Source organism: Micropterus dolomieu, linkage group LG04, assembly GCF_021292245.1.
Source record: "Micropterus dolomieu isolate WLL.071019.BEF.003 ecotype Adirondacks linkage group LG04, ASM2129224v1, whole genome shotgun sequence".
Taxonomy (NCBI): Eukaryota; Metazoa; Chordata; class Actinopteri; order Centrarchiformes; family Centrarchidae; genus Micropterus; species Micropterus dolomieu.
In genome coordinates this window covers 5,352,760-5,377,931 of record NC_060153.1, presented here as the reverse complement: position 1 = coordinate 5,377,931, position 25,172 = coordinate 5,352,760, and the positions used below count along the sequence as shown (strand labels likewise).

Here is a 25,172-nt window from a genome sequence, read left to right as displayed (position 1 = left end):
GTACATTGTTTTATTCCCAGGAGGGTAGAGAAAATACAAAGGATATATTTCCCTGTTCTGGATATTTTCATTCTTTTTTAAATAAAACATTGAAAATGATAAATGCCTTTTCTTTACACTTGCAGCATAAACAATCAAACAACTACATTTATGGCTCCAAATGTGGTATAACACTTTTATTATATACTACTAAAACCACAACCTATATCACAAATAGATAATTATTTAACATTATTAAAAATAAGTATATACAGGAAGAAAGACAAGTCCAGAAGTATCTTGACTGATTATGAAGACAGCTCAGACTTTACTAGCATTGTATCGTTACTGTGGAGATGATTTAATATATCACAATCACCTCTCTGACATGATTACCACATTTTAAAACCAACCATATTATTTTTTGTTGTACGTTTTGCTGTATCTAGCAGTACAGTTGGCGCAGGGACACCTGACTGAACCCCATGTTTACGGGAATCATCAGGTTCTCGTGGTTCTGATTCTAGACAGCTCCTCAGTAGTAAACAACCGTTAGAGGAGGAGGATGGCACTCTGTAGGTCTCCGATGTAACTGTAGTCCTCCACCTTCAATGAGTGCAAGCTCCACTTCCTGGACTTTTTGTTGTACACCTTGCTGTACCTGATAACACAGAAAGGAGTGTCAGTTTAGTAAAAAGTTTGTAACACCTGACATTGTTCTCTTAATAGCATTTCCACATAAAATGCAATCAAAACAATAAATCCGCACCATCTATTTTTATTCATCATACAGTTTAATTTTTTGACTCATCGCTCATATTGAGTAAAATGCATAGGAGTAATAAAAATGCAACATACTGAATTGTGTCATCAGCTTTTCTCCTGGCTGGACTGTGGACACGGTGGTGTAATCCAGACCATCCAGGATGGTCCGATCAGCGTATACTGGTGAGAAGTACAGGGCTACGAAAGACTCTAAATCTGCAGGTGACCTGAGGGCACAGTAGAAATAAAACATATAGTAATTTTTACTTAGCTGTATGCTAAGTAGGTAGCTATGTTGGCTAGCGATGAAAGTAACAAATTATCAAAATGATAAAAGCCAGATTACCTGTCCAGCAGAAATAAAGCGACCACGGTGTAACTTTTCAACCTCTTGAGATGCCTCAGTTGTCACCATCGTTGAAAAGCCACAGAGATAAGACATTACCTCCGGTCTGACCGCTTCGCTCGTCAGGTCTGAGAGGTGACCGGGTGCGCGCATGTGGGCAGCTCCTGTAGCAGCAGGTCTGGTAGCCATGGCAGCGAGGGAGAGTGACAGTCACCCAGCCAATCATTGCATTCGGTCCAAAAGAAACGAGTGGCTGTGTTTACTGCAGCCCTGAGAGGACTACAGACAGCCTATTTTTATACGCTCTTTTTCAGACCACCTAACTTTTTAATATATATTAGTGTATATAGACAGTTTCAACAAATATGACAAAAAGTGTTTTAGGAACTTGCCTACCCTGCCTTTAAGTCAAAATATGTGTTGGTTTATGACCAAATACTGGCAAAAGAAATGATATTCCCATCATCCTCTGATATGTTTAGGGCTAATTAACAAGTGATAGCATGCAAGAAGGCTAAAGTAGATTAGCATTTCAGCATCGTCATCATAAGTATGTTAACATACTGATGTTAGCAGTTAGCTGAATGTAGTGCAAGGCCTAAATACAGCCTCTTAGAGACTCTTGCATGAGTCTTGTTTTCAAAAAATATGTTTTTGCTGATTTTGTCTGTTCAATCTGAAGATTATAATTAGCATATTGAAGAGCTTTCCATTGAGACTTAATTGTAACAGTGAAACTCACTTGTGACAAACTTTTAATGTAACACTGTGTCTACACAGGAGGCGTCACATGAGCAGCATGCTAGCAGAGAACTGCTGAAACCACTCCTGTTTAAATATACCAAAAGAGTTGAGTGTAATTTGTGGACCATCTATCTTTGCTGTAATTAGGGTCAAATCAGTAGAGTTTATACAAGGAGACTGTGGACTTTCCCCTTACATCCACCAGAATTCATAGGGTGTTAATTTAGCCACAGAAAATTGGTTTACTAAGAAAATATGTGACATACATGCCAAATTCATTCAAACTTTGGTCAGTGATAGCTTTATCACTGCTAAGCCCTGCAGATAATTCTAAAGTTTGCAGTCTATAGTTCTTGAAATGTATGCAGCTATCGTTTCCAAATTAAATAAACTGTTTCTCCCAGAGATTTGGGCCGTTTTAGAAACATGCATTTAGTGGTGTGAGGATGGTGGTAAAGCTAGACTTTAATTTTTATTTTTCCTGGTTTTGAATGCTGTGTTTCTCACACTGGTGCATGACAGGAGTCTGATCCTGTCGTGGTCCTGGCTTTTGTAGTCTGGAGGAGGGAGTCTTAACTGTAGGGCTCTATAACGACCACGAGCCAAGACGCTTCAGATAGAAGCTGTCATTATTTCCCTATAGGGAGACAAAGGGCACTGGTAGGTGAGGCCACACACACTTTGGAAAAATCTTAGAGGACTCTTGTTTTTGCCAAGATTAAAATTTTGAAGTTAAGCCACGCTGGTTTAATGCAGTTGCCTAAAATCTGTCTAAATGCAATAAGTGATATTAGTCGAGTAGGCATGTCTGTTTTGCTTATTAATAAGGGCAGAAGCATTCATTCTTCTTCTCAACACACTGGCTCAGCTTAACTGAACTCCCCTCCTACCCTGGGTTTAACTAAGATTACATCCTATCATAAATGTGTCATAATAGATTTAGTAACTCAGACTTTCAGTTCACAATTTGCTGGATCCAGCCGTCTCCAGTAACCTACCATTTCGCTGTATGCAAGTCCCTATTGAGATGTCGACATTTTATGAAATATCCATCAATTTCAGCATTATTAGATCATGCATACGCCTGCCTGGCATCCAGACTAACCAAGAGAGATGGAGATTTCAACCACATGGCGCTGGACTGACACTCCAAAACAGCCCTGCGGTTGGCAACATCCTTTCAGTCCCAACAGTCCCTCAGTTTTTTTTTACCTAGTTGCTGCTTCTATAGAGTAGCCGTGTATTTGTGGAGGTCACAATATGACTGTACCACAGGTCATTCGCTGGTCAGTCTCAACAGTGTTGTTTATTCTGTTGTATGTATCCATCCTTACTTAAAAGAAGTCAAGAAATACATTGTGGGTTGGGTGAGGAAGGATATTAAACATTTGCACCTATTTTTAGAGATTTGCCACAACTGCTAGCTTTTCAGCACTTAGTGGTCATCCAAGGATAGTTCAAGTCAAAGGCAACTGGACTTTGTTGAAGTTACTTGAAGATATTTCGCCTCTCGTCCAAGAGACTTCTTCCGACTGACTGTTAGGGAATCCCAGTCATTTGACCACTGTGGGGTCGTCCCACTACGTCTGCAGAAGCTAAAGCGTAGCATTTCAGTATCAGCGCAGTATGTGACAGACTTGTGACCTGTGTAAATATTAAATGACCTCTAAATGTGTCATTTGAATCTGATGTCTTTACTTTGATCATATCGTACCGAATAAAAAAGATCCATTCACTAAGAAATACAAGCCTGTCACTTATCTGTGGATGGTCCTCCAGGCATGACTCTCCCATTTCATCCTGACCCATTTTCAAAGTTGGCTTTGGATGCAGCTTGTGGTCGACCCAGTTCACGTGGATCTTATAAATGTGTGATTTATGTTGGACCCCATGTAGACTTTGGCTGAGGTTTTGGGCTTCATCAGGTCTTATAGTGAGTACCTGATTTTACTCCGTGCTGTCTGTAAAAAGCAAGAAAGAAGCATACTACAATGACATTTTAACAGATAAGCATGTAAGCATACTGTAACTCAAGAGTCTTGAGTGAATTTTGAATTTGAGTGAATGTGTGATGAACTGTTATATGATTTTGATCCCTATTTAAACGTTTCACAGTGACAGCCATATGCTGTGAGTGCAGCTCTAGGAGAGTACCCCAAGCACGTCCAAATGTGAGATGAGTTGTTAGCTCCCCCCGTGAGAACCAGTCGTGTCTGTTGTGTATCAGGGCCATGGCTCAGAGGTTGGCTGGAAGTGCGATGGGGACCCGCAGCCAGGAGAGAAGGTCCTGCAGGATATAAAGGAGAGGAGAGGGCAGGAGAGGCGGCTCCAAGTGATCCAACAGCAGCTGGAGATCCTGGGCCAGGGCCAAGAAATGACTGTGAGTTCAAAGCAGCAGTGTTCATTCACACACACAACAAAACACATGCTCCAATTCACACAAGTCCTTAAATCCGCACACTGTCTGTGCATTATAACGCTCCTCAGTGCTTCTATCTGTAGACACGTGTGTGACAAGAATGCACACAGCTCATTCTCAGTCATTCTCGCAAGAGGATGATGAAATCACATGCATTATTTTCTCTGCAGGCCCATATTTTTTCCTCCATTTCCTCCATTCTCCTTCCCTCTCTTTGTATCACTAACACACTCACTTTACACTTTGTGTAAAATTTATATTTTGATTTGCGTTTCTTTTCAGTGAGCAGTTAAATATCTTTCTTTGCTTTGCACAGATTTGATCTGAGGGCTGGATGGTCGTTTACTCCACTGATAGCCTTTTGTCCTCCATGTTGTTTTATTGCTTTCTAGCATTCCTCGCTGCAATTCGATGTCCACACTCTACGGTGTTCCCTAGAAACCATTGAGCTCTGTCTGGTTTTAGGAGTCTCTGTAGAGTTACAACCACAGAACTGCCACTCTTTCCCTAACCGGCGTAGCTAAAGGCACAACACAAGAATGTTCCAAGAACAAAGGTGGCTAGCGCTGATTTCTACTTTCTCTGACATTTATGACTCTAAATTTTGTGTGAAAGGAAAACATTTGAATTAAATTTAGTGGTTTGACTTTGTCAGTGTTCGACTGGGTAGCTTCTCTCTGTGCTTGCACAAGAAACTACGTGTTTGCTTCTTCACAGCGCTGCTGTTGATAGAAGAAAAAATTCAAATGTGTTGTTCTAATTCTTTACCAGCACATCGGTTCTCACACTGCTGAACCACCACATGATGTATAAACATAAAAGTTTAAACATAAAAGATGTCCCTCTTGCTCACAAACAGTGAGGTAATAAAATCATTAAGTGGGAGCCACACCCTTACTTCAAACAAGGCACCATGCCATGCAACCCAAACCTATTATTTGCCTAATTAAGGAGACACAATTGGAATTTTCTTTCCGTTTGAGGGAAACAGTGCTTTCATTATGATCACGAAACATCAAAACTGCTAGTCTCTTAACTACTTGTGTAGCGAGACGCTCTTTACATTTAGCTGTGTGTCGCTGCATTTTATATACTTTCACTAAATGACTGAACCAAGCGAGCGACTGCTGTGTAAACAGCACACTCCCTCTGTATATTATTAGTGACACCAGCCCTGTTTTGTGGTTAGAAAAGATTCATTTGTACGGAATTTGTCTGGGAGGGCATTCTTCAAAAGTTTCACACAGCTCATAAAGTTGATTTGTATATCGTCCGTAACTCAAATGTCCTCTCACAGTCTTTTTGCACCTGAAGTATGTAGCAACTCTGAGGACTTTGTGCATAGTTCTCTGGCATTTGAAGATAAATAAAACAGATATAAGTATGTGACAACTAAGAAGATATCAGTTTGTGAATATTTTAGATAACGAAATTATTCCTCCAAACAATAATAATACTTTTATTTCTACAGCACTTTTCAAGCTTAAGCACAAAGTGTTTTCCAAATTAAAAGATTTACTGAAAAAAAATTTTAATCAGAAACCCATATAAGCAAACACCACCCACTCAACCCCCACTGACATACAAAAATTAGAAACATGAGAGCACATACATCAAGCAGCAGTGAGCCTATACATAAACAGATGGAAGTACAAAATGACATAAGTTCATATCTGAATAAGTAAAATATGGATAAAAGACGTAAGCTCATATAGGTGAAATTTAAGGCAATAACTACATATGTAAAGAAATAAGATGCAAATATAAGAGATGATCTCATATAAAGCATATAAAATGTCAATAAAAGAACAAACTCTCTGAAATTAACAAAAACACAACAACGAAAACACAGTTAAAATATATATAATAATATGAAGGTGATGCGATGATGGAAAAGGAAAACATTTTTAAGTGTAGGCAATCTTGTAAAAGTGAGTTTTAAGGGAGCACATGAAAGCTGCAGTGGAGTCAGCAGATCTCACACAGAGGCGAAGGCTGTTCCAACACCAAGAGGCCGTGACTGAAAACTCAAGGTCACCCTGGGTTTCAGTTCGGTCAGTAGAACAACTAAAAGGTTTTGATCAGCTGATCTTAGGGGCCTTGTTGGGTATAAATATATTCTGGAGCCCTACCACAAATTACCTTGTAAGTAATTAATAAAATGTATTTTAAAAGTAATGAGCAACCAAAAATTCAAAAATGTGTATATACAGTATAAGATGTGATACTGTGGTCCAGGTAATGCTATTTGTTTCTTTGTCTGTCAAACCTGTAGTAGTGTCTTCTTACAGTCAATTATGACAAGAGTTAGAAAATGAATCCTGAATTTCAGAGAGGAAAGCTGGTGTAAGAGGTTGACTGTCCATGAATTTGTTTCAGGAATATATTTGAAATAATATGTTTTACTGAAGAGCAATAAAACACTACCAGGATGTCTATGAAGATTCTCAGTCATCCAGGTCATAGTTATCCAACGAGGGTTAAAATGAAGGGCAACTGGACTACCAGGATGTGATGTATGCCACTCTGTGTTTAGTCTGGCCTGCTGCTGGAGTGTGACAACTATTGGACAATAGTATATATATATGGAAAATGTAGCAGTGACTACAGATTCTCTGCTCTACTTTAGTTTGATTGATTCCAGTGTAATGTTAAGAATTCAAGTGTTTGTCTAGAGATCTGATTTACTTTTTTGCAGTGATTTATTCAAACAAAAGCTGCTGTGTTGGATTCAGATCTGAGACCTGTAATTTCTCCTTTCTCGCAATCCAAACTACCCTCCATTTCCAGTGAAATTCGTCTCATTTCCAATCCCTCCTTTCACCTTTGGCTTTCCAGTTTCTTTTGTTAGCTGCTAAAACTGTTTGCCTGTGCAGAAAGGTCTTGGCCTTTCCCTTACAAAAAGGTTTCATTCGTATAACTGACATTGTTCTCTGTTAATGATACATAGATGCAAATAACATTTCCGGAAAGAAAAGATAACACAAGTTCAGCGGGGTTATTTTAAACTATTAGAGCTAAATCTGAGATACTCAACAACTGATTCCTGCAGACCTCATTTGGCTGCATTCCTGGATCAACTGCAAAAGGAAGGACAATCCCATCTTTTACAGTAAGGCAGGATGCTCTAATCAGGTTAAGGTCAAGGTTCAAGGTAGATTTATTTGTCATTCTTTAACACAGGGATGGACAATGAAAACAAAGTCATAGTCCCCCCACACACAGAACATGAATATAAATATTTAAGATTTTATATATATATAAATATTTAAGATTATATATACATATATATATATATATATATATATATACACACACACACACAGTTCATTATATACAGTATACAAGGTGGTATGGTAATGTGCAAATGGTATGGTAATAAGCTTTCATTTGTGTCTATTATGCCATTATTGGATGATAACAGCTACATTAAAACCACAAAAAGTATACAATTACAATAACTGTTATATTAAAAAGATCAGAATAAAACTTGAATTGAGAATTGAAAAAGGAGCAGAGGTAGGTATGGTCCTTTTTGAACACAAAGAGAGTACTACTCATCTGTTTGCTGGTCAGGCTTTGTTGAGCCTCACTGTTCTGCCAACTCTGCTGTTTGCCCAACTCTTTTTCCACAGACAGGTTTGCCAGAAAAGAGGAGCCATGGAGAAAAAGGATTGTCTCGCTCTCAGCTTCTCTCACCCTCTTCACCCTCTACTTCATTCCATCCATGGCTACTGGCTGTTAGCCTTTTGGCTTGTCAAGCTGTCTGCTCTTGTTGGCCACTTTATGATCTCCTGAAATAGAGACAGTTTGACAAAAAGGGTTCTCCACAATGGTCTCCACTTGTCCTGTGTCACTGCTTCTATGAGTGGCAGAAAAGAAGTGGTGCTCCCACTCATGACCATATAGTAGATGGTTTTGGTTGTAAAATACTCTCCATGCACTGGTGTCTTTACTGCACCACCGAAAACTGCTCTTGTTAAATACAAAGTTCAGTTTAAATTAGATTAGTTTCAAATGTTTAAAGTTGAACTGAAATAAAATTATTATCCTCACTTTTTTTGTAAGAAAGTGTAAACTATATTTAAATATTTTACAGCCGGTATTGTTAGGAGAGACGCTGTCATCCTTGGTGGTGTGCTATGTCATAGCCCTGTGCAGCGTGCTGAGACAAGACGTTTTCCCCCCACATTATGAAGTCCCCAGGGCAAACTATTATCTGTATTATCCACATTATCTGACATTTGTCAAACTTGTTTTTTTCTTCAAACGTCGATGCATTCATAGCATGATGTCATCTGTGTACTTGCTCGTGAGTTGGTCTCAACATCTGAATGGGAGCAGATAGAGTGTAATGATACTCCTCCCTATTAGTGGAGAACTGGCCCCTGGGTCTGTGCCGATAAAGCTGAGGTATGTGAGTGAAGTCAGTGACCTTGAAAGCTGAGCAGCCCACACTTGTGGAAAACCGGTCCTGCCCCTTGTGTGCACAGGAGCCAACAGTGAGCTGTACAGAGGTGGTGGTCCCTTACAGGGCAGATAACTGGAGGGCTGAACAGTTCTGGCTTTGTCAGATTCTTCTCCAGGTGGGAAACTGATACAGGACAGTGACAAGAACCATGGAATTTTACCAAAGTTTAGGGGTTCACCCACGCACATTTTTTGTTGGGAGAGGAACTGGACTCCCTTGTCTGGAGGGCAAACAACACACTAAACTCACCATCACCTTTGGTGCTTTTGAAAATCACAAGGATGAGGAGTGAAGCGACAAATGACAGTGAATGCAGGGTAGCGTGGTGGTCCAGTGGGTAGCACTGTGGCCTCGCAGCAACAAGGACGCGGGTTCAAACCCTGGTTGGAGTGGGTCCCTACTGCTCCCTTGAGAGATGGGTTAAATGCAGAGAATGAATTTCACAACGTGTATGTGACAAAGTATCTTCTTCTTCTTAAAGAGTTGCTAAAAAGGAATGTGACAGAGGTTTTCTCTTACACTTACTTTCTCTGCACATGGCTTTGTGTGGCTACAGACCAGACCCAGACAGATACAATGAGCCCACCCGATCTGGAGAGCAGGTGAGAGAGCAACAGCACAGTGGGAGATGTTTGGAGCAGTGATGCTGGCATTCTGACAATGACCACCAGACTTATCGGGCTTGAGGATTTATAATAATAATAATAACTTATAGCTATATTTATATAGCACTTATCAATCAAAAGTACAAAGATAAACACAGGGTGAAAAAAGGGCACGTAACACCACTGTAAAGATAAAATAAATGAGGACAATGCAAGACACAAATACAAATGAAAATGGAAATGGAAATCACAAGTAGGCAAAACAGATTTCCTATAAACAAGAGACTAGAATAAACAACAACTTTATATGACTAAAATAAACACCATAAGATAAAACAGGCATCTCAGATAATATCTGGATATGCCTTACCTGACTGTGTCTTTTCCAAGACGGTCTGACTTCAGTGATGAGATGCATATCTTACACTTAGGGAGGAATGAAGGGAAAACAATGTCCTCTGGGCAAAAAATGTTCTTATCATTTGTGGGATCTGTCATTCTTGGAATCTAACAGATAATTATCTAATAACGTTTTGGGTTCATGACCAGCCACACCAAAGCCATTTCCTTGTTAATGCATTGTTGTTCTGACACAAACCAATTTAAATGTAAACAGCAACTCTCTGAAGGGAAGCAGGCAGTCATCTCTGAAAATGCAGCAGTGTTTGGATGCAACAGAATATATAATATAGAACACAGTGTTTGCAAAGCATGTCATCCTAATGAATACGTGTGTTTCTTCTTCTGTTCATTGTTCCGTTTCTTAAAAGTGTTAGTCAGTGTTAGTATAACAAAGGTGTTAGTGTGCTGTCTTTCCATGAAGCTCAAATCCACCCACCCATTAGGAATTGTCAGTGTTAAGTGAGTCTATAGATTCTCCACCTCCAGCTTGTATTTCACATGTTTATGCCAAGATGTATATGTGGGAGTAACTCCAAAACCAGCCTGTAGTGTAGCAGCGCGCACAGCTGCACAACCAAGAAATGGTCATTACAAACCTACTAATTTGTTCAATGGATGCTTGCACAAAAGCCACTCATGGCAGCCTAAAAACATAAGCTTGTCCAGTTCTGACAGAGGTTTTATCTTCTCCTGCTCTATTCAGTCTCATAATAATGCTTCGTTGACAAACTTCAAGCCAGGCCAAACATTGTTTTTCCTGTCTCGGTAGTAACCCGATGGAAGAAGGGTACTCTCCGGAACCACCTCAATGAAACATACAGTATGTGTTTTATTTGCAAAGCTTTCCTGTATTAGCAGCTCTTTACTCTGCTGTTTACTGTGAGTGTTGTGTGTCTCGGGCAGTTGAAGCCCTGCACTGTAAAGAGCAGAAGTGGCTGTGACACTTTTGTTTAACTGGCTATGTGGAAAGACAGGCAGGAAAACACTTATCAGTCACCCACAGACACCCTTGGCCTTCCTACTATTGAGGGCACCTGAGGTCAACCACTTTTAAAAAGTCACAAAGCTTTGATTTCTTTCTTCCATCACTTTTCTCTCCTCTCTGTAGAAAACTCTAATTTCTTGCTCTCTTCCAACCGGCTGGTACTGGTTAAAAGCATTTCTGGCCATTAATGCTCCAGCCAGTGGGGCACTTTTTTATTGCCCCATTCATGAACACTCAAACACTGACATGCCAGTAATTGGCCAGTGTTTTTTTTTTCATGCCATACATCTCAAGTAGCAATAATGGCTCACTTATGTTTGTGCAAGTTTATGATACAGTTGCCATTTCAAGCAAATATTTTTTCTTCTCTGAGTGGGGTGTCGTACAAGTATTAAAACATACAGTGGAATAAACATGGAAGGGAAGTAAGTCTATCCATAATTTCTACCAAGTGTGTCACTAGTTTATCCATACGATTACGTGCAAAAATAAACACATAGCAAACACATGGCCTTTTAATTATCTTCCTTCACCATTTAGAGGTGAAGGTCAAGTCCATAGGGCCGTGACTTGCTACATGCATGTCAAAGGACAAAACATGCAGTCCTGCAGGGGGGCAGTGAGGCTGGAATGTGTCCATGGTGCCTGGGGTCTCCTGTCCTTTGGTAGGACATGATTTGACATGTCTGGGTAATTGAGGAACTTTGAACATGAGCAGATTTGTCTGGTAGAGATGTATATCAGCAACTGAGTCCTGGCGAGGGGCTGGACAGTTTCAGAGGGGAATACAGATGATCGATGAAGAGTGTTTGGGGAGGAATGTGATTTTGTCTCGAGTGACTCAGCGGGATGTGGGGAAGATGTGAAGACAGCTGCACTGACATAATATTCTTTCTGTCTCAGGCCCGAGATGGGTCACACAGTTGTGCAAGCTTTATGTACCAAAATTTTAATACAGGTAATATAGGTGTAATATATAGGAATATATGAATTTTTTAATTTGAGACCGGACTGAGCTTTGTATCTGTGGTTCTCAAAGCAAAGTTGCAAACATTTAGGGAAATATTATAATATAATTGCTTGTTTGTGTTTTTTGCCAAGGATTAGATGAGTACTACTATAATGTCTGGATGCTATATATTAGTTCAGCCAACTAACCTGGCGATCAACATTTCATATCTTGCCTTGCTTTTAAAAAAAGATAAAGCTTGCAAACTCATTCCTTGCCTTGTGATGGTGCAGTGCACAAGATGCATGCCTTTGGTGTGAGAGACCAGTGTTCAACTCCCCACTGTGACATGTGCACCAATGTGTCCCTGAGCAAGACACTTTACCCCTAGTTGCTCCAGAGATGTGCGACCTCTGACAAGAAAAGCAATTGTAAGTTGGATAAAAGCGACAGCTAAATGAATAATTGTCATGTAATGTTGCCATTCTTGCCAGTTCACTTACCTTAGCAGGCTCTGATAAACACTCTGTAACCTACTGCCCAGCCACAAACAACCAGCACACAGAGTTAGTGGTTAGCTAGTGAACATAGTGGAGCATTTAGCAGCTAAATAGCCAGATAGTTCCCTCAGGAGTTAGTGAAGGCTAAAATGAAAGTGAATATTGGACTTACATTCATCGAGTGGACTCAGAAATCACTCTAAATGAATGATAATGTTGCACCAGGTCTGCAGGATATACAATTGTTTGCTAGCAATTTGAAAAAATAATTAAAAAAATATTAACTTTATTAAGTGATAATATGTGAATGATGTGTTTACAGCTTGTTTCGCTGCCCCCAAATAGCCAGAAAAACTATTACAATTACATTTAGTTTGTAGCTCACTTCTGCTATGTAGCAGACAATATACAGTAATACAAAAACATGGTAAATGGTAGATAGTAATAAACTATAAGCAATCAAGCAGTACCATTAAATTATTTCTTTATTAAAGATAAATTAATTGTTAATTTTTCATCGTTATGACTTACATCAGAATCAAGGACAGAATAACTGGGTCAGTATCGTTCTTAAAGGCCAGGGACATTCTGTTCAGTGTGGCATGACAGCTAGAAACATGAGTGCACATGGTCAGGGAATGATGACAATGAGTTCTATTCAACCCAGAGATTTAAGGTCTGGTTTTCCTGGACACATTTTTGGAATAATGCTCATGTCATGAAAGGTAATGAGTTGATATTACTGGAACAAATTGAATGTAGAGTTGCAGCTGACTAAACAAAGTACAGCATTCTCACACCAAGACATGGCAAATGTCCATGAACACTCGTGCATAGGTAAATTAGCCATGTCTTACTTTATTACGATAAAGGAACTGAAAGTTTACATAGCCAAATAATTTGAAGTCAGAAATTACGGTTGCAGTTGCCAGATAACACATCACTCCCATGAATAGCTATTGGCATTTTTTGAAACCTTTTCCTTATAACCTAGTTTAAGAAGGTTGGCTTCTCTCCTTGAACTCACATTCACTCCCGGAAGGCTGCCTGTGAGGAGTCTGACTTATCAGTAGAAAAACAGCAAATTTTTCCAACTGGAAGTGTTTTTTCCCGGACAGCTTCCAACTAGACACAGGGGACAACCACAGCCATGAAGTATATTATTATGAAGTGCCACTGCTATCACAGGTCATGCATTAGTGCAACACGCTGTCTGGATTTGTCAAGAACTGAGTTTGAAGTCTTGAAGTGCAGTAAAGGATGTTCGTAATGCCAACAAATTTAGGGAGGATGTTAGGAAGATATCAGCAGTTAAGCTGAAAAATATTCTTTCGTCACTACTGTAATAATAGCCACATGTGACCTCGATACTGCCAGTAGTCTACTATCCGATTGGTTGTCTGTGTGCACACATGAATGCAAATCTGTGCATATTCTTGACTTTGGTTTTATATACATTTAACCATACAGTCTGAAATCATATATACATTTTCTAAATCACACATACATTATGTCCGTGTCTTTCTGCAGAATGAGTCACCAGACCTTACTGAGGAGCAGTTACTTGGTCTGCTGGATGAATGTGAGCTGACAGAGAGCTGGATCCAGGATCTTGAAACGAATGACACCACGAGACCCTAAAAAAGACTCGGATGGGCCTAATCCATCTGACGCCCTGCTGTCATAACGGCTATCAAAAGATGCATTATTGCTTGGATGTCACTTTCAGACTATTTGGGAGTTGTAAGAGAAAAACGAATGATTCTAAACTTATTAAATTGACTTAACTAACCTGTCTTATATATAGTAACATAAACTGATTTTGAACATGTTTCACAGTGTGTCTGTAAAGGAAAACCTAACTTTTGGTTAATTGGTAAACTGAGAATGAGAACTGTTATTTTTGTCCTAATTGGTCTCCATGTTTTCAACATGTGGCTGGATTATGTCCCATTTTTTAAATTTGTGTTTATGGCTCTGCATGAGGAAACAGAGCAGCAGGGCCACCCTTTGTATTAACCTAAGTATCATAGATGAGAACAGAAAATTGGTGTCATTAAATCTAATAACTGGGTACGGTGGCCGCAGAATGTTCTATTGCGCACATAAACACTCAGCTGATAGCACCGTGTCTGTGGGGTCAAGTCTGAACACTATATTGTATGAACTTTAAGCCTTCTACCATGAAATGTCTCTGTTAATATTAGTAAATGTGTGGTCAAGCATCCAAAGTGGCTGTTAATGAGGATACAGGGATGATGTGTGCTCCACAGGGGTGATAGTCAGATCTAGTTCAGCTCCCAGGATTTCTTTGATTCTGAAATTGGGCCCTGTTTGGAGCTGGACCTCCTTCCAGCTTAATTTTCATTTTAAAATACAAGATTCCATTGGCAAAAGATGGTCAGATTTGAGAATTATTTTTTACTATACTTTGGTTTGTTTGTAGAGATGTTGCCTGTTTGGTCCCGCTTGCACAGTGTGAGTAGCCAGTCTGCACCTGGTTGACCTCAGCCCAGAGGTCCCACCTTTCCTCTCTCTGGCTCTGGACACCCACAGGCTTGTTCGTCTCACTCTTCACCTCACCCACACATTCTGACCCCGTTTAAAGGGCAGGAATTATCTCACATTCCTCTGGACTGAAAACTCGTCGGCCAGGTGAGCCTCCAAGGTCAAACTCCAATGAACCTGCAGAACTATACGTCGGGGAATGTTATCAGACAGCTCAGCACACGTCCAAAAAAGCACATGCAAACACTGACTGAGCGCACTAGATTAGCCTTTTTCAAAACTTATAATAATTTCATAGCTACAAATGCAGTATATGTAGCATTTAGTCCATCTGACAAATACCATATATGTAATTGAGACAATATGTTTTTAGTAGGGAAGATATACCACACGTTTGGGGTAATGGAAACAGTGAGGTCAGTGTGGTAAGAATGAGGTCACTTCTAATGTAAAGAGACCTGCAGCATACTGAGACTGTCTGGTTTTTCTGGCAGGACTCTCACTGGTGCCTTAGATTACAGCTCTTTCTGGCCCTGTGAAAGATCTCAATTAGCAGACTGATTTCTGTTTGCTGATGATATACGGGTGCAGGGTCTTACAGCGTAACAGTCCGCAAGCTACAGACCTAGTCTAGGGATACCTCATCTACTTTGACAAGTTTTATTGAACTATAGAATTTCAATGCACATTCTTACTGACAAGAGTGGACCACAGCCATAAGGTAAGTTCATTTGCCCAAAGAGAGTGAATTTATCACAGAATGCAAACGTCCTTATGTGTACTTCTCACATGCAGTGTTGTCATTTGAATGTGTAAGGAGGTGCCTGTGTAATGTGTTATCAGATCTGTATGGATATGCTGTTTAAGTGGGTTATACTTCATATTGAGTTTTCCTGCTGTTGACTCTCAAGGATACTCCCTTTCTCCAAGGCTTCACTAGACTCAACTAATAAATTCCAGTCGCTTGACACAGCATGGCTCGGCTCCCTTTGCTGTTCTAGAGAGAAGACCTCAATCAAAGGAGATATGATGTCCAGAAATCACAGAATTTTAGGTCTTTAGCCATTCAACTGACTAACTTTCTTTGTCCAAAAAGACACCAAGTGACAAAGATACTTTTTTTCCTGAAGTGTTTATTGTTCACTTGACATTACACAATACCATGTAGGAGTATAAACAGCACATTGGGTAGAAACTATAGTACAAAGTTTATAGAAAAGCTTCACTAAAATTTTAAAAAGACACATACAAAAAACAAAATAACAAAGACATCCTCATGTCAGTGTGCAAATAAGTTTATACAGACAGAAACGCTTCCATATGAGGACACGCTTCCAGATAAATTATTTAAATAGCAGATATCTACACAAATGAAATAACCTCGACATAAAACAAACATAATAATTTATCAAAAAATACACAGGAAATACATATAGCTCAACATCGTCAAGACAACATTTCTTTAATCCTTTACGTTCCTGTTTGGGCTTCTTTCGCTACAAAAATATCTTATATACAGCATATAAATGATACTAAAGTCTTGGATAAAAAAAAGAAGCCAACCAATTTATACTCTGTTGCTAAGACAAGTGATTCTTGTGTATCGCTGGCCTCAATACAAAAAGAATTAATGAGGTAATATTTGTACATAAAGGGTTTCCTTTGATTTTGTCAGAAATGTACACATAAGCTCATGCACACCAGTCATGCACACTGTGCAGAAGCAGAATATTTAGAGATACTGTTAGTGATGATGCCTATCTTTTACTTTTTTCAAATGTAATGCTATAGTGGATATTGATTTCAGATAATTGGATGGGGTTGCTGACAACATTGTAAGATGGAAAGTTGCAGAGGTGAGCGAGAATTAAAGCCTTTATGATGAATATGTAAATAAAAATAGCCATACTAACAATGGTTTACCCATGACAGGAAATAGACTAGCCCTCACTGTAAAAAATTATAGATATTAACAAAATATTTGCTATTAATTACTGTCCCAAAGCAGTATTCAGTGTGCCTGCTTTGTGGCCCTGTGCTGTCCTGAATTTTGTGCTCTCTTCGTTTCTTCTAGTGCTCTTTCCTGAGAAGACGAATGTTTTAGGCCAGCCCTAAGTATATACAGGTCTTGCATGAAAGTGGGGTGAGGGTCCATTAAAAGTAAACAAATAATAATAAACAATTTACGCAGTCATAACTTCATAACAATGCTTTTTGGGTGGCACACATGCACAAACACGCAAACAACATTCACTCTCTTTGATAGTAACAGTCAGTCCATACTGTCCATGGTCCCTCAACAGTTCCTTCAAGGGTTGTATTTAACCCGGCCCAAGAAAGTTCTCCCACTGCTTTCTTCACACTAATAAAAGTATTTTTGAGTCCACAGCAGATGTATATTAATGCTCAAAAATATATATATTTTAAATTAAAAACATGGTCCCTCATCCAGAGAGGAATATCGACAACAGTTCAGGTGTGCAAAGCAATAAAATGTGCGCCTCCCCTTTCAATGCAGAGCAGAGCAACAAAGTGAGAGGGCCAATTTCTTCAGAGCAGAGCTGCGCTCACAATTTGAGTTTGGTGCAGTGGTGCAGAATCGTCATTGAACTTTCATTTGGCTTAAAGTCCTGAGGTCAGTTTACCTCATGTTAGCTCACTTGCTCGTCATTCCTCCAATGTGCATTTCTCAAAAGAAAAAGAGATATCGATCCAGGTCTCATATTATATATTCATACTGATTCTGTCTGGAAGAGTGTGTGGTCCAATTATGTATCTGAAAGAAATTAAAGAAAGAAAACATGTTATAAATAAAGTCTATGGTGGGGAAACCATTTAAATGTAAAATATTTACCCATCACTCGTTCTTACCTCTGCATTCGTATTTGAGGTCAGAGAAGTAAACCATCTCTTGAGAGAAGACGTACAACCCTAGTCGCCCACCAGCATACGTCTTGTCATAGATGTTTCCAGAATCTGCCATGATTCTCTTTCCTTCATACATGACCACTCTAAAACAATCACATTTGATCACATGAGCTCATTGCCATTTTAATTTAAATCGTGCAGATCTGTAATTGAATGTAAGGCTATGCTTTTGAAGCTTTGAACTCACCTAATAAGTCCAGTCTTGGGTCTGTGGGTCAGATGCCATCTGTAGGCAGTGAAGTCCTTCCAGCCAATGTTCTTGGGGTCGTGCCACAGAGTGCGCACCTGAAAAGGATGAATTGCAATGGTTAAAATGAGAAAAGAGTCAATATTGTGTTAAAATATGTCTCGAGCCCTGAGTCAATTAATCTATTCTCACCTGTCCTGCGGTGTCTCCGGTGTGCCACAGGGCGTTCCTCAGATGCTCACCAGGCCCGGTGGTGGAGTTGACCACTTTGATTGACAGGCCAGAGTAGCCTTGAGCTCTTGTGGGTGTGTGGGACCAGTAGGTCTGTGTAATCTGTTTCCACATCACTGTGTAGAAGCGTGAACTGGACTGGTAGCCAAACACAAATCCAGCATAGTCGTCATCTCTGTCCGTGTTGATGAAGAATGTTCCACTGAAGTCCACTGCGCTGAACTCATCGTAACCTGAATTAACATAAGATTTGGTTAAGAATCGGTCCACGACCACTTTGTGTTCATGTACTTGCAGCAAGATGTCTCTCAGTATATTGCGTACCAACAGCAATGCCAGGATCACAGTTGACAGTCTGCACCAATTCCTTGCCCTGATGCCGGACCACCCAGTTGGGGTCAATCTGGGAGGTACCCTTGGGGTCCAGAGGAACCATTTGAAATCTGCGGAAGTCTGTTTCACTGATGGCAAAGTTCTCTGGACACACGTCATAGATGTCCAAGACATTGTCTTGGTCAAAGTCATCTTTGCACACATCACCACGGCCATCACCTGAAAGGAAAATATGGACATGAAAGTCACAAAGATAGAAACTATGGACAAAATGCTGCAAAACTAGACCCCAAGGATATCCAATTTACTGAGGCACTCTGTATTTGTCTGGTAAAAGGCACCAATGTTTCAAAAGACCACATATGAAACAATGTTGAGAGACTCACCATCAGAGTCCACCTGGTCAGGGTTAAAGGCCAGCCTACAGTTGTCTTTGTCATCAGGAATGCCGTCATTGTCATCATCATGGTCGCAGGCGTCACCCTTGCCATCCTTGTCGTGGTCTGCCTGGTTGGAGTTGGATATATAGGGGCAGTTGTCCAAATTGTTCTGGTGACCGTCCTCGTCAATGTCCTGGTTGTTGTCGCACTTGTCTCCTATGAGATCTGAGTCAGAGTCGATCTGTAGGAAAACAGAATTCCTTTATGATGAGATTTCCCAAAGCCCCACTCTCACACTATAAGACTCTTGTCCTCACTTCAAATAACTCCTTTCACTGTTTTTCACCAGCCTCAATATGAGAGGTGTTTCTCCGGACATGATTTAAATGTACCCCTTGTTTTCAGGTATGCAAGCAATGTCCTTTTAGACAAGTGTCCAGTGTCCTTGCACCTCAGCAAAATTACCCATTTAGATTTGTTCCAAAGTTTGACAGAGAAGAGAAGAGAGGGGAGAGCTGCATTCTTTTCTCAAGCTGTCACATTCCTCTCTTTCATTAAAGCAGGTGCAAATTGTGGCCTTGAGGGAACTCCTACATAGTTCCATGACAGGTCAAACTCAGGATGGCTTGTAATGAAAAGATGAGATCTCACGTTACCTGATCAGGGTTGTGCTCCAGAGGGCAGTTGTCACAATGGTCTCCCACCCCGTCCCTGTCAGTGTCTCTCTGGTCAGCGTTGTAAACATATGGACAATTGTCGTCCTCGTTCAGAATGCCTGTTGAGTGGAAACATGCTTATCTTAGTCTTTAGGACTGTGAAGATGCCTTTTAAGGCTAAGAAAAGGCATTAAAGATAATTTGGATGGAATTTGGACAGATCCTCTTACCATCACCATCAATGTCAATAGCGCAGGCATCACCCTCTCCATTGTTGTCAGTGTCAGTTTGGTCAGTGTTAGCCTCAAACACACAGTTGTCACATCGGTCGCCAACGTCATCTCTGTCTGCGTCATACTGGGCAGGGTTGTAAACTCTTGGGCAGTTGTCCTAAATTTATAGGGAAATATTAAAAGCACAATTAAATCACTAAACTGGGTCAAATACATTACTCAAATAAATGATATTTATAGGAACAAAACTTTGGTTTTCAAGTCTTGTTTTTTTTTTCTCTAGCTTCTGCTGGAATGTAATATTCCACTGCTAGCTGGTCATTTTTTACCACAGCATTTTTCTTGCCCAACTTTCCAAATCTACAATAAGAATTATGGGCTACAAGCCACTTTGTCCTCAATCCTGGCTTTATGCTGAAATTATATTATACTATTCCTATGCTTCTTGCTTTCCATTCTCTGGTGAAAGCACACAAACATAGACATAGCCTTTACATTCCTATTGCCCAAAGGAAAGATGGCTACTGCTGATTGCTATGTCTGGTCTCTGAGAAAAGCACAGTGTGGAGCTAAAAAAAACCCTGCTGTGATGACTCACCCTATCATCGGGGATACCATCATTGTCATCATCATGGTCACATTCATCACCCAGGCCATCTTTATCATGATCTTCCTGGCCAGAGTTAGGAAGGCTGGGGCAGTTATCCTATAAAGGAACAAAAGGGGGGTTAAGGAGATAATCATCACAATAATAGAGTGCAGATGGGTTATAATGGCCTTTTGTATTTCTGTTCATGTGGGGTCTGGATACCTTCTTGCAGTGGTAGGTGGCGTTCTCCACACACAGCAGGTCACTGTTGGGCCATCCGTCCAGGTCACTGTCCTCTCCGCAAATACGGCCATTCCCGGCATACCCTGGCTTGCACTCGCAGCGGAACATGGACTCAGAGAAAACGCCCAAGTAGATGCAGTTTGCATTTTTATGGCAGTCGTGGCTACCATCTTGGCAAGGGTTACGGGGTTTGCAAACCTAAAGAAAATTACAGAGAATTAAAAAAAGGCAAGCAGCTAGCCTACTAGCTACAAGCACAGCGAGTCAGTAATAACTCAAACCTGTTTTTTAGCAGTTGCCTGTTCCACTCCTCTTCCAAAGGGCTGAGGACCAGAGAAACGTGAGGGGCAGGGAAGACAGTTGTAACCGGGCTCAGTGTTCTCACAACGGTGGACTCCATTATGTGTATGGCAAGCATCTGGGACCTCTGCACACTCATCAATGTCTTTGCAAGTGATGCCGTTCCCAGTGTAGCCAAGTGGACACTTGCCACACCTGAAAGAGCCATCAGGGAAGCTGGTGCACTTTGTGCCGGCGAAGCATGGGTTGGAGAGACAACCATCTGTAGAGAAAAACAATTTTAGAGAATAACTTTGAAAGTAATCTGTTGTGAGTAATGACTTATTTCTGAAATGTGTTAAATCTTAAATTCTTACTAATTGGGCAGTCCTGTTTGTTGCACACTTGAGACATAGTAGCATCACCAACGCAGTCCTTCCCTCCATATTTGGGGACAGGGTCAGAGCAGAGACGCTTGCGGTTCTGGATTCCCCCACCACAGGTAACTGTGCAGGTGTCCCACGGTGACCAAGGTCCCCAACCTCCATTGACTAAAAAGTATCATAAAAACAACATTTAATATGTTGCCCTGAATTCATCCAGTCCTAACATACTGTATATAATTGCTACTGAAATGCAACTCACTAGGACATGGTGACTTTTGGCAAATTTCAGTTTGACGTCCTTCTCCCTGGCAGTCCCTGCCACCCATCTGGGGTGTGGGGGAGTTGCAGAGGCGTATCCGCGTGATGACCCCCTCACCACAGGTCACAGAGCACGAAGACCAGGGAGACCAGTGGCTCCAACCACCATCCTGTTTGACTGTGAGTAACACATACAAAATTAATTCATCATGCTCTCAAACTGAGAATATTTATCATCACAATGGCTGTGTTAAGAATAATGAGTGACTTACAGCGTTTGTCACATTCCTGGGGGTAGCAATCACGGGTCTGGACAGAGGTGCCTTCACAGTTGCTATTGATGCGGTCACAGGAGCGTCCGCGCTGCTGGATGCCCCGACCGCAAGTCACCGAACAATGGGTCCATTCAGACCAGGGGGACCAACCATCTTCTGCATAGTCGCTCGCTGTAGGGGAGAAGACATAAATTATGGGGATTGTTACCTTGGGGAAAAAGATATCAAGAAAGAAACAAAGAAAATAAAATGAAAAGTTGTCAAATGTGCAGCAGATTTAAAAAGGAGCTTACGTGTTCCACAGCGAGGGCAGCACTCTCCGTCGGGCACTGTGGCGTTTGTGCATGGGATCAGAGGGCAGGAGATTTTGCGACACACAGTAGCAGAGTTCTGGATAGAGGAACAATCGAAATTAGTATTAATATTAGTAGTAAGTAGAATAATGAGTGAGCTGACTGGCTGACTGGCTGACTGGTTACTGGTACTCTTCCAAGCCTAATTGCTCGATTTCACCATAGAGTGATCTTTATCAGGGACATGACACTCCTGCTGTGGTGATAGAAAACGTAATCCTCTGCCACTAACGCCTGACTAATTACACAATATATGAACAAATTTCACTTGATGCTGCTTTGTTGATAGTTGAAAAGAAGTGTTGATGGCTTTCAGACAGAAGCAATGGAGGCGCTAACATAAACACCATTATCACTTCATTACATCAGGGAGACAGGAAACACAGCATTGTCTTTCCTCAGCTTAGTTCATGGCTGGTTTAAAGGTTGCATTCCAGCAGGTGTGATGACACTTACCTGGCAGGTGCACTCGGTGCAGCCATCCACAGTCCACTCATCTTTGTCCTTGTACACAATGCCGTTATGGAAGCAAATTCCACTATGGATGTTCATTTGATTCTTCAGCAGCGTGTTGTCCTCAGACTGGGGGGAAAAGAGAGAGGGAGATTGGGGGTTTGCTTAGGATGGAGGACGGAAAACTTCCACTTTGCCAAAGTTCCAATACAAATGAATCACCAACCGACACCGTGATTAAGACATTGCTTGACTCTAGCGAAGCAGTGCGAATACAACGGACAGCCAAACATATTTGTGTATTCACATGGGTATCATTAAGGACTTGGCCAGGGACTGCCATTACAGCGACAAGTGGCAACGTACTGGGAATGCATTAACTGAAAGCAGAGGGAAAGATGGAGAGGAGAGGAAAAGAGGGAGTGAATGATGACAAAGAGCAGACCCTGATGGCGTCAGGAGGAGCTTACCACTTTGCGGAGCTCATTCGACAGCTTTTTAACAACCACACCGAGTCCCTTGAGCTCCTTAAACATGCTGGCGATGTCTTCACAAGAGAAGCCGCAGACAGACTGCAGATCTGAATAGAGGGGAGAGGAGTCCAATAAATTACTTCACCTCTCTAAACGTTTACAGATCACCAATAGAACACAAACTTGTCTCTTTGTGGAGGAGAGGTCTCACCTTTGGCTTTGTGGCCGGTGTAATCAGTCCTAATGGCAGGGCTGGAGCCATTGACTGGGTTGTCCAAGGTCATGACATCTGTTAAGCTAGCTGCAGGGGTGAAAGAGGAGAGGAAATTAATTTCTGTTTGCTGGAGCACAATGTGGTAGTTCATTTCTATTCTTATACATGCTTTCATATTTGCAGATCAATAAGGTCCACTTATTTAAGGAAAATTTATATATTTGATCTATATTTTCAGACTCACCTCCACTCTGGCAACCCTTATTTCTTAGTATGGCATCAAGAGTGGTCCCAAAGACAAAGCGTACATTTTGAAGCACTCCCTGAGGGACAATAAATTATATTTATTAAAATAATCGGTTATTCTGTGAGCACAAATTATAGTGCACTAAATATTATTTTTCATTATAAGACAGTAATTGAGATTCCATCTGAGCTAAAATACTGTTGAGCTTACCATGAATCTGTCCTTTACAGCTCCCTTTCCAATCCTGAGCCTGGCAATATCTGCCACCTCCTGGGACAGCACTTTATGGATTGGGAAATCCATCTCTGATGCACTGATTTCCTCACAGCCGACGTAAAGCTGCACTCTGTCATCCTGGACGAACAGTGTGATGTTCTTCCAGTGTCCAGTGGCCAAGTCTGCTTCCTCGATGGACACGACCTGCTGCTGGTCCATGGTGGAGTAGACCACATCCAGAGTATTCGCCTTCCCGTTGGAAATAATCTCGAAAACAGGCCCTGATCCGTCATTCTTCTCGATGGTCAAAAGGCTGCCCCTGGTTTTCTTAAACTGCTTCAGGTTGACCAGGAGGAGGAAGCCCCTCTCAGCCTGAATGGAGTCGAGGAGGTCCCTGAGGGAGCTGTCGGGGACAGGGGGGATCAGGTCTGGGTTCAGGACCTTGTATGCAGGGCTGTAGGGGTCTTCACCTTTGACCAAACTCACTCCGTGGTGTCTCTTGTTTACCCGGGCCAGATCAAATAAGTCATACACACTGTTATCTTCCCGACTCTCTGATGTCAAAGAAAAGAAAAGCATTGTTCAGTTTTTTTCTCTCATGACAGTGTGCATGAAATTGCATAAAAACTAAAAAATAAGTGATATGATATATTTACTAGCACTATACACACGACCTGTAACATTATAACTAAAAACATGAAACATTTTAAGAATAAAACTGTCTTGAATATTATAAAAATAATACAGTGATACATGATAAGCTCACTATTTGAGTGCTACAGTTAAAGTCACTATATTAGTGACTACTCTAACTATGAAGCGGCTATTAAAGTTTTTACAGGTAAAAAGACAATTATAGAACATTTTCCATTCTTACCTGCCAGTCTTGCGCCTTCACAGCTCCAAAGCATCAACAGCATAATGATGCCACACAGCATCATCTCGAAATCTCAAGTGCTCCCTACTGCAACCAAGAATGACAGACACGCCGTTACGGGACACATATAGGTACCTTGGTCTTAATAAATAATGGTAAATATTACAAAGAGTTTACAAACCTTTTAAAGAGAAAAAGCCCTTTGAAAAACTAGATAAAAAAGAAGAAAAAAGTCCTCGCTTCCCCGAATATGTATCCTGTTTCTCTTCCTTTAGCTCTTGCAGAAGCTCGTTTTGGGTAGACAGTTACAAAGTGTCTATGAGCTTCTCTCCGGGTTTTATTGCGATGCTTAGACTTATTCTTCTGACTTATCCTGCCGATACAAGTGCTATTTAAACAGTTTGAGGACATTCCTGAGGTCCCGTCCGGACCAATGGGGTGGCTACAGGAGAGAAGGACGGACTTGTTTTCTTACCTCACAGCCAGTCAGAGTAATATCCGAGACGCACACACAGAGGGGAAAAATGCATTCCTTAGCTGAATTTCCATCACCGGACAAATATTTCATACACGCACCCGAGCCAAGACTTGGTCGTTTCCGGTCAAATAAAAGTTTAATTGTTCGTCAAATACTCTTAGTTTATTAAACAGTCCTTTTCTACAAAAATAAATATATATGTTGATTTAT

At 40.9% G+C, this 25,172-nt stretch overlaps 1 protein-coding gene and 2 long non-coding RNA genes across 3 annotated transcripts; 1 reads left to right on the top strand and 2 right to left on the bottom strand.

The window, feature by feature from the left end:
* Window positions 1-259: 259 nt before the first annotated feature.
* Window positions 260-5,800, bottom strand: LOC123970104. The gene is made up of 4 exons (XR_006824876.1): window positions 3,989-5,800; window positions 1,091-3,795; window positions 838-971; window positions 260-640 (listed from the first exon to the last, which is right to left on the bottom strand). It is a non-coding gene; the product is annotated as an uncharacterized LOC123970104 (long non-coding RNA).
* On the top strand, window positions 3,103-15,645 carry LOC123970103. Its single transcript, XR_006824875.1, has 2 exons — window positions 3,103-4,214; window positions 13,696-15,645. It is a non-coding gene; the product is annotated as an uncharacterized LOC123970103 (long non-coding RNA).
* Window positions 15,646-16,119: 474 nt separating this feature from the next.
* Window positions 16,120-24,841, bottom strand: LOC123969555 (thrombospondin-1-like). Its single transcript, XM_046047064.1, has 22 exons — window positions 24,666-24,841; window positions 24,485-24,571; window positions 23,602-24,161; window positions 23,389-23,467; window positions 23,142-23,231; window positions 22,928-23,037; window positions 22,461-22,586; window positions 21,945-22,041; window positions 21,649-21,822; window positions 21,378-21,554; window positions 21,110-21,283; window positions 20,735-21,015; window positions 20,433-20,651; window positions 20,220-20,327; window positions 19,619-19,778; window positions 19,389-19,507; window positions 18,739-18,973; window positions 18,344-18,571; window positions 17,981-18,252; window positions 17,789-17,886; window positions 17,545-17,684; window positions 16,120-17,449 (listed from the first exon to the last, which is right to left on the bottom strand). The coding sequence occupies exons 2-22, from the start codon at window positions 24,546-24,548 to the stop codon at window positions 17,442-17,444; spliced, it is 3,519 nt and encodes a 1,172-aa protein (XP_045903020.1). The 5' UTR covers window positions 24,549-24,571; window positions 24,666-24,841; the 3' UTR covers window positions 16,120-17,441.
* Between the last annotated feature and the right edge of the window lie 331 nt (window positions 24,842-25,172).